The sequence below is a fragment of the Neopelma chrysocephalum genome, unplaced genomic scaffold (assembly GCF_003984885.1).
Source record: "Neopelma chrysocephalum unplaced genomic scaffold, ASM398488v2 Primary Assembly neopelma1_82, whole genome shotgun sequence".
Taxonomy (NCBI): domain Eukaryota; kingdom Metazoa; phylum Chordata; class Aves; order Passeriformes; family Pipridae; genus Neopelma; species Neopelma chrysocephalum.
The window spans coordinates 3,076,634-3,091,673 of record NW_020897744.1 but is presented as its reverse complement, the minus strand read 5'-3'; the positions used below and the strand labels follow the sequence as shown (position 1 = coordinate 3,091,673).

The 15,040-nt window shown below is 47.1% G+C and overlaps 1 protein-coding gene and 1 long non-coding RNA gene across 2 annotated transcripts; one reads left to right on the top strand and one right to left on the bottom strand.

Moving 5' to 3' along the window:
* Positions 1–2,744: 2,744 nt before the first annotated feature.
* Positions 2,745–14,168, bottom strand: GUSB (glucuronidase beta). Its single transcript, XM_027690752.1, has 12 exons — positions 13,916–14,168; positions 12,076–12,264; positions 11,484–11,665; positions 10,817–10,959; positions 10,124–10,311; positions 9,079–9,231; positions 8,325–8,503; positions 7,825–7,971; positions 6,682–6,766; positions 4,940–5,116; positions 4,205–4,340; positions 2,745–2,951 (listed from the first exon to the last, which is right to left on the bottom strand). The coding sequence occupies exons 1-12, from the start codon at positions 14,150–14,152 to the stop codon at positions 2,794–2,796; spliced, it is 1,974 nt and encodes a 657-aa protein (XP_027546553.1). The 5' UTR covers positions 14,153–14,168; the 3' UTR covers positions 2,745–2,793.
* LOC113971147 lies at positions 5,110–10,169 on the top strand. Its single transcript, XR_003535454.1, has 5 exons — positions 5,110–5,410; positions 5,759–5,874; positions 7,764–7,985; positions 9,116–9,251; positions 9,395–10,169. It is a non-coding gene; the product is annotated as an uncharacterized LOC113971147 (long non-coding RNA).
* Positions 14,169–15,040: the final 872 nt, after the last annotated feature.

Here is a 15,040-nt window from a genome sequence, read left to right as displayed (position 1 = left end):
AGATCTCTTGTGAGGAGGTTTCTGCATTCTGTAGTGTTTGTCTGCTGCTGTACAGAGTCTCTCAATTGTTCCAGGAGGTTGGTGAGGTGCTTCAGGCAGCACTTGATGCTCCTAATTTATATGGGCTGAAGTCAGAGATTGAATGGCTTTGATTCTGCCAATGTTGTTTAAACGTGAACTAGACAAAACTGTTCCAGAAAAGATGAAGTATTCTGTTACCATAAAACTGTATTAAGCATGGCCTAAATATTAGGTGTTTGTTCTGTATAGTATGTTCCATCAACTATTTATTCCTAGTGCTTTAAACTCCAAATTAAACACCCATTGAAATGGAGTCATTGGGCAGATGTTCCTTTCATCGATACAGGCTGAGAGATTCTATATCAGAGGTTTAGGATACAATTTTGCTAACAGGTAAAACAATGTAAATATGTATGAATTCTATTTGTTGCACATAACTTTTTTGGTATAAAAAAAAATAATAAATGTAGAAATTACCTGTGGACGTCTTGCTGCAATCATTCTTATGCTGCATTCATGCAGTCCAAACATAAGAGCTTGAATGAACCCAATCAGAGGCCTTTTTGGACTCAGTCTGAGCCTTAGAAACTGTTTTTAACGTCAGTACTGTAATTCTGTTTCTAGAAATGTACTAAGTTGTGGGGTTTTTTTCAAAGACATTGTGTGTGTTAGCAGTAGTTTAAAGCACTTGATTCCCCACAGATCCCAGTTTATAGAATTCCTGCAGCTTCATCACGTTGTGTGCACTGGGTGTGTAGAGGCTGAGCAGCGTTGACTTGAGGCTTTAATTGTTTACAGTTCTTTAAGCAAGGTGCAAAAAAAAAAAAACCCCAACATTCAGTGTGTGATCTTTATCACTTCCTGCTTTATTGGTTCTGTGGGTCTGCTTGAACCCACTCCCACAAGAACACAAAGGATCTGGAAAATGCTGTGTGTGTTCCTGGATTTGGGGGGCTGAGGGAACTGCCGGGAAGGGTTGGGTAGGGCAGCTTGGGTTTATGATTGCACTGAGCTGGTCAGAACAAGCAGGAACTGAGCTCAAATGTGTGCTTTTCATACATATGGGCATTAAACTCTGCATCTGTTGTGTTGGACTGAATGAAGTTCAAACTTCGTCTTCTGCAGCTGCAAGCCCCATGTTACCACAGGGATCTGAGCCCTGATTTGTAATGGGTGAACAGTGTCAGATCCTTCTCTGTATTTTGGTATGTCCTGTCTGGTGAAATGGGGAAGAAAATTATTTTCTTCTTTAAATAATGATGTCTGGAGATGGAGAAGTTGAGACCTTTCAAACACTGGTAGTGGGCTTAAATATGGTATTGCTTCTACCATGGTACGTTTGAACAAGTGTCTTTTTACTGTGCATAGACTTTTATATTCTGGGGCTTTAGTTATGTAGAAGATCTAGACCTAACATGGTGTGAGGAATGTCGATAGTGTGTTGTTTCTTTTCCCTTAAAAACTTCATAATTGTTTTGAAGTCTGCAGCAAACATCTGTGCCCTCATTCTGCATGTGGCAGGGTGGAAGGTGGGGTTGATTCCTAATGTACCACCTCTAAAGGAAAGAGAATTTGGCCACCACAAAACATAAGAGCAAATATTTTCTTTATACCGTCAGATTTTGGTGACTTTCCTGAGCCACTAACACAGGAAAGCGTTAGGAAAGGGAGTCATAGCAACAGTTTCACACAGAGTCTGTGAATCATTAAAACTACCTAATTGTACCAACTTCCCAAATTCACTGGGCAGCCCCAGTTTTGTCGTTCTGCTCCCTGTGATGCTGCTTTTGGGACAACCCTGGGCTGTTGCTGTAAGATGTGTGCAGACTAAGTGTTCTGAGCTGCCCTGTGAGTGTTGCTGTGATCTATGACAGTCCAGAGCCAGGCCTTTGGAGTCCCCTAAGATTGGTGTGCAGCCCAAAAGGGACGTTATTACACCACTGTGCTGTCTGAAGCAGCACGTTAATTTACACATGGCCCTACCCCAGACTGCTTCAGGGCACTACCAGAAAGGTTTAGAACAAACTTGCCCTCTTAGAATGCTGTTACTGTAGTCCATGGTGACAGTTTAATATGAAGGAAGCCCTTCCATGCTGGAAGGTAAAACTGCATCGAATAGTGGCAGCTTTGGTACTGTGAGTAAAATAAATAGTTTTATTAAAGTTCAGTTGATGTAGTACCTGCCTATCTAACATATTCCACCTTGCTGCTGTAGTATGAATTGCATACTGTGTTGGGAGTATGTTGGGTGTCCTCATAGTGGTTCTTACCCTTCCTGAATGCTGTGAGTGCTCAGGAGTTCTCACACACACATCCTGTCAGGCAGGAGAAGCTGCATAAACTCTGCTCCTCTGTGGACAATTTGCTGTGATCTGAGTAGTGTAACTGTTAGGGGAGTATAACTGGAAAACCTCATTTGCATTAGGGGGATGTGATGTTCATTTAGAGTAACTTAGATTATTTTTTTTTAAGTCTTCAGCATTGATTTGTGTCATGTAATATTTGTGTTGGGGTTTTTTGCCATAAACAGATACCTCAGTCAGGATCTCTAACTTCAGCTCCTTGAAACTCTGAATATTTGTTTTACTCTCTGGAAACAGGAAGCCTCCAGACATGGCTAAGCAGAGGAAACCAGTGTTTCTGATCTGCTTCACATCATAGTAACTCCTTCAGGTGGACTAGAAATCGCATTAGACTTGCAAGACTCGAGTCAGGCACAAAAGTTATTTAATAAGAAATTTAATAACAAATTCAGTGTAATACCCTTTGATTTCATTTTAAACAGAAGGAATGTGATGTTTTTACAGGAGGAAGACAGCTTGATTCATTTGCAATCTTCCAGTATCTTTCTCTAAGAACAAATGCAGCTGCTTTGGGCTGTCGCTGGCGGGTAAATATTCCTTTCTTGTTCCCCAAAACACGTGTGGTCCCTGTAGAGGTTATAAAACAAAGCAAGGATATATAACGTGCCCTTATATACCCTACTTGAACTGTTACAGTGTATGTACTAAATCAGGTTAGGAGGAAGAGACCTATGCACTTTCTTCTCCACACAGTCAAGGTACAACAGGGAACTTGGCTGATGTAACTTGTGTCACCTTGGCAACAATTAATCGATGTCACAGAGCAATACAGCTGCAATTCAGTGTATTTACAGCTGGTAAATCGATGGCACTTCATTTGGGTGTGCCCATTAACTTGAGCAGTATTATATTTACAATAGATATTCCTGCCACTGGTTCCACCTTGAAATCTGATGGTTGGAAAATGTTGATGACTATTTGACTGTACTGTCCTTTAGTGGGGTCTGTCCTTTTAGCCTATTTTAGTTCTCATAGGAAAGTAGAAAAGAGGATTGCAACACAGAGAGGGACTGGAACTGCATCTGTGTATGTGAACTTGTCTACATTTTCTCCATCCTCCTGTTAGAAGCTGATACTACTTTTCTGACCCTGCACTGCACTGACTGAGCTTTCTGCTGCCTGTATTGGTGCTCTCTGGATTATCCTTAGTGGTTTTCTCTGCCTGCAGTCAACACTGACTTCACCCCTGTGCTCACTGCAGGTGGCACGAGCAAAAGTGGTTCCTTACCAGGTCCCCTGAGCTGTAATTGTTTAATTTCTCTGTGACTGCACTGTAGATTAAGGAATGCCCAGTACTTTGTGACTGCACTTCTCATTTATTAATGGTGGATGGAGTGTCACGATAGACAGTTGTCTGCCAGTGTGGCATCTGCTCCTCTGTTGCTAAACCTCTACCAAGTTAATGATTCATTATTTAGGGTGCTCTGTTGCTAAGGGCAGCTGTAGATTAAATAGGAAGAAGTGAGACACATCCTGACAGCTGAATGAGCTCTGAATTGAGGGTGGCCAAGAAACAGGAGCAACCTGGGTCTGCTCACAAGCTTCCCTTGCTCTGCCCTAGTGCACTGTCTCGTGTTCTGGGGATCATCTCTGCAGGAGCTCAGGCTGGAGAGAGGATGCATTAAGTACAGGCAGGACCCTCCCTCTTCCCTCTTGGCCCTGGTCATGCTGGATTTTGTCACAGGAACCAGCAGTGCTCTGTCTTGGTAAACAGAGGGCCCTTTGTCCTACCCTACAGCCCAATATTGTTTGTGTGGCATAAACCACTTTAAACTTGCAGGGAGGATGGAGAGTTGTTTGGAGCACAAATAGAAGCCTACCTTGATTAGTCATGAAATCAGCAAAATTCCATATGAGCTCCCCAATAACATACTCCTTCCTCTTCTTGTCAAAAACAGCGTGGTACTCCTTTAGCATGGCCTTCTGGTACTCCTCACTGAACATGAGAGGTGGATCCTACAGCCAGGGAAAAGAGGTGGCCTTGAGTGCAGGTGACAGTTAATCCCAGCAAAGGCACTTCCCATTACTGGGGACCTGCTTCCTGAAGACAAACTGGGTGGTTGCTTGGTCTTTTCATTGCTGCTGTATTAACAATGGCTGTGGAGTGACAGCTGGCAACTATTGACATTGCAAGGGGCCACACACATAACCTACAAACAGAATTCCAAGTATTCCTATGGAGAGGCTGTGCTGGTCTTTGTCATGGCAGGGACAGCAGTGCCACCCCCTTCTCTATGTGACAGCACCATGACATCACCATCCAGTGTTGCATCTTCCAATTCAGCATTTTCCACAACTGCCAAAGTACAGATTTCAGAGTGCTCAGTGCTCTCAATCAAACCTAAGAACTCCTCTTTAGGTAGACTCTAACCTCTGCTAGTGGCAAAGCTCATTGATTTTGGTGGAGCAGGATTACAGTCCTGGAATCTTCCAGGCACTCACAGCTAATGCATCTCAAAACAAAGGCAGGCTCAGGGCCCAATTCTGCCAATTAAACTGTGCTGCCCTGTAAGAGCAGCAGAGCTGTTCCCACCTGGGACATCTACAACACTTACACTGTGGAGTCCAGGAACCGAGTCTGCTCCGTATTCACTCTGGATAATGGGCTTTTGGTAGGTTTTATACCAGTTCTCAAACTGTGCTGTGAGTTGTAGTGGAATCACTTCCAGATGGCCTGGGTCGTGGTACCAGGAGAAGTAGCTGTTTACACAAATCACATCCACATAGGGAGCCTACAGAAAAAACAAGGTGAGAGTGTTTTGTCACAGAGCTCAACGTAGACAACCTTCTCTCGTAAAGCTAAATCCTCCTTTGGGTTTATTTAATGGAATCCAGGTTTATTACATGTAGAATGAAGTCTTTTTTCCCCATTGCTCAGGCCCTCCAAACATATCTTTCCCAGAAGAAAAAAAAAAAAGAAGGCAGGATAAATTTAATAAGCTAATAGCATATTAATTTGGCATTTTTCTTACAGCCTTAGGAAGTCACAGCAAAGAGTTAGACAAGATCAGCCCGTTTCATCTCAGGTTTGTTAGAAGCTTTTCTTTCCAAGATGTCTCTGGCTTGCAGGTACATTTAGATGTACTTTTTGAGTATTGGAATGTGATAACCAAGTCAGTGGTCAAATATTTTGGCAAGCAGCTAAATTTGTGCATCGATGGTGCAATACTAAGACTGAGCATTCTGCAAGTTCTATGCCATTTCTACCACATGGACAGTATGAAAAAAGGGCACAAAAGCCCACTAAAGATAAAGTGATGTTGTATGTAACTTGTTCAATGTTCTCTTAACATGTTTTGTAATAAAAGAAAAGAAGTTCTAATATCACATCAGTGTATGAGATCTGTTCTTTGGCTTTGTTTTCCTGTGCTCAGGGTGGTCAGAGCATCTCCCAGGGACGGGATATTGGAGTTGGTGTGCGAGTGCCTGATTCAACAGCAATACCCAAGAGCAGATTCCTGCTGGGCTCCTTCAAAACTGAGGCCATCAGGTGTTTTTTTTCCTGGGGTGGGCAGGAACAGACCTTGGAGTTACAGACTGGTAACTGCAGAACAGCTTAGAAGCAACACAAAGTGTAACCTGTAGCACAGACACGTGGTAGGACCAGGTACCTCCAAACTCACCTGCTCCACGTGTTTGTTGTACAGCTGTGACAAGCATTATAAAGCCACCTTGAAAAATTAAAAATTACACAGGAACGACCCTGGAAACAAATGTATGTTTAAATTCCTTGGTTCATGCCATGGCCAAAGGCACAGACATCCAAGAAAAATACCCCTTGGCTATTTATCCAGCTCTAGGGCTTTAATTATGAAGCTGGAAGAGCTTTTTAGATTATTCAACACAAATAGACATCTGCCAAAGAAGATCTAGAGCAGTTTAAAGCAGGAATTAAAGCAAAGCTTCCTTCCTTTAGACTTCCACAAGGGTTGTTAGTGTTTTAAAGAGGTTAAAGCTTTGGCTTAATTGCAAGTGAAAATCCTGAGCATTTGTAAACACAATCAATGGGAATTGCAAAGCACGACAATATTAATGGAATCCAGGGGTATAATCCTGCACACAAAGAACTGTTCTCTCTTACAGATACTTTTTTTTCAGTGAGACTACAACTACAGGACAAGGTGCTTTGTACTAGAAACAAAACCATAAGTTTTCTTCTGCCTTTCCCTGTTAAATATCTCCAGTAAATCTGGGGAGGTGGGGGGGGGAAAGGACTGTAAAACAAGGAACAAGAAGAGGAAATTTAATGTATGAATTTAAAAAAATAAAAAAAGGCTAGAAAATAAAGTAAACTTACACCACGATCAAGGGCGTAATTAGCCTCTGTCACAAAGGTTACTGGTCTGGAGGGATCCAGAGCTTTAGTGTAAGATATCACTTTCCTGTTTGCAAACAGTAAAACAGAGTTCAACAACAGAATGGAGAAGCACAGCCCCATTTCCCCAGGCTCTCTGTCCTTCCACCCCGCCTCGAGCTGGTTTTTGATTTAGCAGCCAGTATATTTAATTAAATAAAGAGATTATCTGTCACATAGTGGTTGCTGTCCCACCTGAAGAAGAGCAGAGTGGAAGCACACCAAGCACAGGCACCTGAATTTGTCTGTTGGTGCCAGCAGCTTAGGAGTTGGAGAAGGGACAGTGAGTTTGAGGACAAAACTGTAAAAAGGATAATGGGAAGTTTGTGAGCAACTCTTGGGATGTGTTCCTGCAGAAGCACGAGGCCCTATCCCTGTGCCAGAGCAGGCAGAGGTTGGCTGCTTTTGAGGAAACCCTGAGTTGAGGGAGATGACACAGAAGGGGAGGGTCAAGCCCTGCTGCAACCCCAGCGTGGCAGGAGGGTGGTGGATCATTCCAATAAATTAAATTTCACAGTTATCTCTTAAAGCATCTACAGGGATGGTCTGCTACCCCACTGCAGAGCCGCCTCTTGGCTATCCGAAGCTTAAATCTCTTTAAAAATAAAACCAAAGGGTCTGTAGGGGCTTGAAGCAGTGGCTTTGAAGTGGGGTGTCACAGTCTCCTGCAGAACAAGTAAGTGGCACTGACTGAAGAACTTTGTCTTCAGAATGAAAGGCCAATTATTTTACAGCTTTGCCGTAATTCTCAGAGAATTTAGCACTTCCAGTGGTAACAAGGAATATTCTGTTGCCATCAGGTCTGATTTTGCTTTATCCTTAGCTCAAGAAGAGATGCTCAGACCACATGGATTCCTGGTAATTTTGCAGAACCTAACTGGTTCAAAACCAACAAGCTGAGACAGTTGAGCATCGCTTCCGTACATGCAGCAGTTACACTTTCAGTTTGCATCTGCACCTATGGCTTCAGGGTTCCCAAAACATGCCTGCCCTCTCTTTAACTGCTTCTCTGTGCCATCCCAAAGGAAGAAGATGCATCATCTGCCAACATTCAAGCCTCAGCTCTGTACAAGGAGATGCACTTACCTAAAGTAGAAGTCTGCTGGGGGCAGCTCCGAGGCCGGCTCGTTGGCCACCGACCACATCACAACTGAGGGCCTGTTCTTATCCCTGCGGATCAGCTCCTGCATCACAACCATGTGGTGACTCAAGGAGTCGTTCCCCAAGCTCTCGCTTAAAGACAAGAGGTGAGACCCAGTGAGGTGAGGGTGTAAAATCCATCCCCCTTTCCCTGTGAAAACTCTGGGGTGCACGAGCCCAGCTGAGCCTTGACACTGAGTATGGCTCCTGCCCTACTTCCCCAAAGCTCTCTGCACAGTTCAGGGCCGTGGTTTGGGCTCATTAATTGAGCCATGTGGCAAAATGCCCCTGGGTTGCCCAACCCCTCCAGGCACACGTGGCGCAACGGGGTGATTTCTAAATAGAGCAAAGTACTCCCATTATCGGGACAACGGGAGGGGACAGTTCTGAGGTGGCTCAGAGAGGAAGAGAGGAACAAGGGCAGGGTGTGCTGAGCAGTTCCTTACGGCAGTTTGATGCCCACGCCCGGGCTCTCGTCGATGACCACGATGCCGTAGGCGTCGCACAGATCCATGATCTCCTCAGCATAGGGGTAGTGGCTGGTGCGGAACGAGTTTGCCCCCAGCCAGCGCAGCAGGTTGAAGTCCTTCATAATCAGGGCCCAGTCAAGGCCTTTGCCACGGATCTGGGGAGAGAGAGAGAGATCACCCCCTGTCCCACTGCTGGGCTGGGGCTTCTCCCCATGTGTTAGCCAAGCACCGCGGCTTCCCTGCGGGATCCATCTCCAGCACTGCCGGGGGCTGGGAATCCAAGAGCAGCTGTCACAGTCAGAGGGGTTTGGGTAGGAAGGAACCTTAAAGACCATCCCGTTCCACCCCCTGCCATGGGCAGGGACACCTTCCACTATCCCAGGTTGCTCCAAGCCCCGTTCAACCCAGCCTTGAACACTTCCAGGGATGGGGCAGCCACAGCTTCTCTGGGCAACCTGTGCCAGGGCCTCACCACCCTCACAGTGACCTGCTCCAGTGCCCCACTGACTGTATGTCAGCATGTCTGACTGGAAGCCACAGCTGGAGATGGCTCAGCATCTCCACCAGCACACCCCAGGCCCACCCATGCACCCTGAGGGATGTTGGGACTATGGCAGGACTGGGCATGGTGTCCCCTCCCAGCCTGGGAGAAGGGTGTGAGGAAACAGCCCCTTGGAGGGGAGGGAAGGCAGGCAGGTGAGGTGAGGGGCCCGTGGGTGCCCACACTCACATCTGCATCCTCGTGCTTGTTGACACCGTGGAAGTAGAAGGGCCTGCCGTTGATGAGGAACTGGGTGCTGGTGACGTGGACGGTGCGGATGCCGACCGGGAGCGTGTACACGTCCTCCAGCGACGCCCAGGCCACCTGCGCCTGCATTTTCACCTGGATTGCCAAGGAGGAAGGTGAGTGATGTGCTGGGGTTCACAGGGACACTTTGCGCTCCCTCCCCTTTATCTATGAGAGCTATTTTGACTTCCCGTCCGCTTCCCAGCCCTGCCTAGGCACAGAGCCTGCTCCTCACTGCTGCTTCATCCCTTGTCCTCAGGGTAGGAGCAAGGTCTGACTAAACAGAAAATAGAAATCCAAGCTGGGGAAGTTAAAGGATGAAGAATGAGCTGCTGGATGACCCTTCTGGGGCTTGCTCACCCCAAGAGCTGCAGTGTCTTTCCCCCATACTCGTCTGGCCCATTTCATCCCCCCCACAAGCAAGACAGTAGGACCACTTCTCTGCCCTGCACCAGGAGCGACTGACATGTCACCTGCTCACAAGAGACACAAACCTGAGACCCTGGAGACTCACAGCAGCTCATCTGCCCTGATTTCTGCATCAAAACATCACTACTGATCCTTAACTCACAGAGAGTCCTCCAAGGCTCCAGCTATTAAAGCTGAACTCTTGCAGAGTAGAAGGAAAGCTGACTGCGTGGCAAAGCCTGTGGAAGAGGTTGGCAGCCTGCTCCTCAGAGACTCTGCTCTCAATTTGCAGGGCATCTCCTCCCCTGTATGGTCTCAAATGGGATGGACTGGCCCCTAAAGGTGAAAGGGAAGCACCTCAGAGCACACGTGTGCACTCCAGGCGTGCCCTTCTCACTGCCAGACCGTGCAGTTCAGCACCCAGGGAGCTGCCAAAGCTTGATTTGATTACTGCCTAATTAGCAATGCCACGCTGGTCACATGAATAGGAGCTGTGAGAGAAGAGAAGATGGGCCATAGGGCAGTTCCTTAACCCAATTAGACAGAGAGAACACACAGAAAGGAAGAAATGGCACTTTACCTCTAAGGAGTAAAGGTATCCAGGGTTCTCGTGCATCAGGTAAGGCCACCAAAGATTTGGGTTCAGGACTTTGAGTTCTCCCTGTGGCCCATCTCCTGTAGCAACCACCTTCCCCTCCTGGTCACGTAAACTCAGGGACAAGGAATAGGCTGAGCTGCCAACAACTGACACCTTGTACTGCACCAGTGCTGGTTCAAAGGAAACAAAAGACTATCAGAGACTGACACAGCAGGGGAAATACTTGTATCACATGTTGGGGGCTTTTCATATACAACAGCATTAAAAATGAGGGAGATGTAGAACAACAACAGTGGCATGAATCGAGTGTAAGAAGCAGGACCTGCCTGTTTTGTGGTCCAGAATTTTCCAACAAGGTTTGTGTATCACAGAACTCTCACTTAGAGATAATCCTGCTCTAAGTGGCAGGAAGACTGCTCCTACTGAGAAATTCTGCTTTGAGAAACACCTGACCATCCCTTGACTTTAACTTGCAACAACTTCTTGGTTTTGTTATTGTTTCTGAACACTTTACCACATTCTTGCAGCTGCTGAGCTGTGCAATAGGCCAGCTCAGGTTCAAGAGAAAGCCACTAGGAAACAAATTCAGTCAGGCTTTTGCAGGATATTTTCCCTGCTGCCCTTGTCATCTCCATTTGGAGTCTGAGGTAGCTGCTGTAATTGTTCTGGACCTACCAACATGCTCTGATGAAGTAGTTGTCACAGTAATATCATCTATGTAGACAGAAGGAGTGGTGTAAAGCACAACCGGGCGATGGATTCCAGCATAATTAAAGAAATCAAACCTGGTGTTCTGCACAAAATAGTTCTTGGGATACCTGAGTGAGCAAGACAAGGAGAAATGGCTACATTATGCTTCATTACACAAGAACTGAAAGCAGCATATGGATGCTGGCAACGCAAAATAGTCAAGTAATCACAGCTGCTGGCTGGTAAAATAGTCTTTACAACAGGGCGGATCTATCTTTCAGTGGTGCTACTGCTGCTACACTAAAGGATTCTGCCAGCTAAAAACATCTGGAGCCCAAAGAGTTTGATCCTTCAGGATAGCAGGTACTTGCAGTTTCCAGCTGAATTCAAGCTTCTCAAATCTGCCATTGATTCAGCTTGACAAATCACTTAATCTCAGCTCCCTGTGTATTAAAGAGATGCAATAACTCAGTGCTGATTTCTTGTAGCACCAAAGCTTAAACTCCTCCCTGCTCGACTGCTGAATTTCAGCATAAATACAATCCCGTGCTTTTGTGAGTTGCTTGGAGGGTTTTACACACCAGCAGCTGAATAAATTCCCACTCCCCCATCCCTGGGATCAGCCCAGCAGTGCAGCACCTTGGCAACTCACCTTGTTTTGTCAGTCATGTACTGGATGGACCCCGGGGGCAGAGTGTGGGGTGTCAGGGTGTTGTTGAGTGCGACAGTGATGCGGCAGAGGGTCCCTGGGCTGCCCCGGATGACGTTGCTGATATCAGCTTCAAAAGGGAGGTGTCCCCCTTCATGCTCCACCACTTGCTCCCCGTTGACCCACTGCAAGAGAAGACACCCAAAAAAATGGAATTATTGGGGTTTTGTGGCAAGCAAAGCACAGAGAAGGGAAGGAGCCCAGCAAAGGGCAGTCGGGATCCCCAGCAACACTGAACCTTTTTCTGGGCTCTTGATCCTCAAAGGATCAATCCAGAAGCCCTTCCTTTGCCAGGAGGTAGGTCTGGTTTACCTACAAATGTCACTGAGAGACACAGTTTTGGGCAGATCCAGTAGCGAGGAAATATTTAGGAACTAGTCCCGATATTGGAGCATCAAAGAGAAACTGGAAATCACGGCCAAGTTCTTGGCTGGGGGGGAAACAGGCAAGAGCGAAGAAAACAGCAAAGGGATACAAAATCTAGGCAGAGATGCCACGAGCCCAATTTTGGAAGCACACGGACAATCTCACGTACCACGACGGCGTAGTAATGGGCACTCCCAAAACGCAGCACCACCCTGGTGTGGGGGGGGTCCTGCAGCCAGCGGGCAGGGAGCAGCACCTCCTTCTCATACCACACCCAGCCGATGTAGTTCTCCAGGCTGGGGTCCTGGGTCATGTCATTGAAGCTGGCGGGCACTGGCATGTCAATCACAGGGCCGGTCTGGCAGGAATTTCATGGAAAGGGAAGGAAGAGATCATTTAAAAAGAGAAATTTTACTGCTGGAGGTGTCCCCTACCACGACAGCCTTACAATCCCTTTGCCAAGGGGGGAATAACTCAGGAAGACCTGTTTAGAAACTGGTGTGGTTTGTCACAGGTCCTACACAAATCCTGATTAGCAGCAGGCACGGGAATGTGCCTGTTCCTACAGGAAACAGCTGCTCATATCTTTTCCCCTCCTGATGTACAATGAAGTGCTTTCGCTAATGGCTCTGGTGTCATGGAATCAGAGAGGTGAGGGGGGGAAAAAAACACCCAGGTTGTTGTTTTAGCCCAGGGCTTCCCACAGCCTGTATTCTTTCCTGCACAGCTCCAGCTGTTGGGTGAGCAATGCAGGGAGTTGTTGGGGTGCTGCTTGTCAGGCTAAGAGCTGTAGTAAAAGAGTGGCAAGACTAATGAATATTTTGGGACAGATTCTTCAGGGAAGGTTCATGGAGACTGTTTGGAATGAGTTCAGCCTTTCTCAGCCCCTGAAAGCAACAGGGATTCAACGGAATCACTTCACTTGCTTATTTAAAGGTAAGGGTTAGAGGGAGGCAGTGCCACGATACACTGAACATCGAGGTGCTATTGCCAAACAGAGCTGCTCATTTTTAGCACCTGCTGAGCTCGTGATGTTGCACAAACAAGCGCTGCAGCAGCTTCCCCTTTCCTGAGGAAGCCTTTCCATGGAAAGGGGAACAAGGAAGGTGTGGTTGCCCAGGGTCAGCATCATGTGCGGGGCTGACTCAGCACCAGCACTGCAGAGAACTCGGTACCCGAGGATTCCAGAGGGAAAATCCTTGGATGGTGAAGCGGATTTTCTAGTATTTGATGCAGGACATCCTTTTAACTGGGATGGCCAGAACCAGTGTCTCCTTCTGGGAGATCCTCTGATGCTTAAAGCAGGTAAAGTGTACATGTCTAAGCCTCCCTTTGTGGGGGAATAGTTCAGGATTCCTCTCCCTTGGCTGGCACTTTTTGCAATAACTTCCATCAGCACAGTGTCTTTCAGCTCTTCTCCCCTTCCACAATTTGACCAAAAATTTAGTCAAAGGACTAAAAATAGTAATTATGAATGACTTATCCACTTTATGCATAGAATACATAACTTTTTTCTTTTAGGTTAATGGTCTTAATTTCCTAACAGATTTCAGTTACACTAAAACTTTGCTTATCAGCACTCTGCAACTTTGAAATAAATAATTCTAGTGCCCTTTCCAGGCATGTTTCTGTTTATTCTGAGCTGCTGACGGGCAGGTCAATGCTGTGCAAGGCCAGCCTGGCTCCTGCAGCACAGGGCAGCTGAAGGTGTCTGGAGTTCATTCAAACGGTTCCTGGCCTCACAGCAGCCGCGGGATCATCATAAGGATCACCAGAGGCTGCTGCTAATTAGGATCTGCCTTAAGAATAACCTCTGCCCTAAGCGAGCGCAGGGCAGGGGGCGAAGGGCAGCAGCTCCGCAAGCCCGGCGGGGAAGGAAGGGGGGAAGGAAGGGAGAAAGGAAGGAAGGAAAGGGGAAAACGGTGCTCTAGGGGCGGGATGAAGCCTGGTTTGGAGGGGTCCCGTACCCCGAGCCCCGGGATGCCCCCCCGCCCCGCCGTCCCCGCTACCTGCCGGAGCGGCTGCTGGTACCAGCGCTGCGCGAACCCGGCGTTCCTGCCCGGAGACAAGTCGGCGCGGAAGCTCCAGAGGCCGCCGAGCTCCTTGCGCTCGCGGGTGGGGGTGTCCCGGGGGAAAAGCATCCCGGGCATCCCGGGCAGCGCCGCCGATCGCCCCGGGAGCAGCGGCAGCAGCAGGAGCAGCGGGAACAGCCCGGCCGCGCTCCCGCCCGGCGCCGCCGCCGCCATCTTGGGTGTGGGCAGTGCCCGGCCGGGGGCGGGGCCAAGGGGGCGGGGCCCGACCCCATCCCGATCCCGATCCCGGTCCCGCCCCGACGGGATGGAACCGCGTCCTGCCCCACGCGTCACCTGTGGGCAAAGCCACCGGTGTCCTGGCGTGAAGGAACTTGTAGGCGTGGGGCTGTGTCCGGGATTGGGGGATTTCCTCGAACGGCTTCCGTTTATTTATTTATTTAATTCTCTACCCATCTATTTATTTATTTATTTATTGTTTTGTTACTTAAGGGGTTTTATGTATTACCTACTTTTATTTGTTTATTTATTTCTTTATTGTTTAATTACTTGCGGGTTTAAAGGCATTCATTGCCTTTATTTATTTATTTGTTTGTTTGTTTATTACTTGCGGGTTTAAAGGTATTATTGCCTTTATTTATTAATTACTTGTAGGTTTAAAGTTATTCATTGCTTAATTTTATTTATTTATTTATTGTTTAATGACTTGCGGGTTTAAAGTTATTCATTGCCTAATTTTATTTATTTATTTATTTATTTATTTATTTATTTATTTATTTCCTCTGTAATTGCTTAGGGGTTTTCATTTATTTTTGGCCTGGGAGTGGGAGTGAGCAGCTGGGAAAAACGAAGGTCTGACTGACTGAGATGTGTGAAGGTACCATGTGGACAAACACCAGCCTCCCCCAACACACAGACACCCTGCTGCTCTGCACCTACCATCCCTCGAGAGCTTGCACACCTCATAACCAGCTCCTCTGCCAGGTTCACACACCAACCCTCACCAGGGCTGAGGAACCCCAGCCCTGAAGAAAAAAGAAGCAAGACAGTTTCAGCAAACTACAGACACCCCAGTGTTTATTAACTCCAGATTAGTGGGATAGG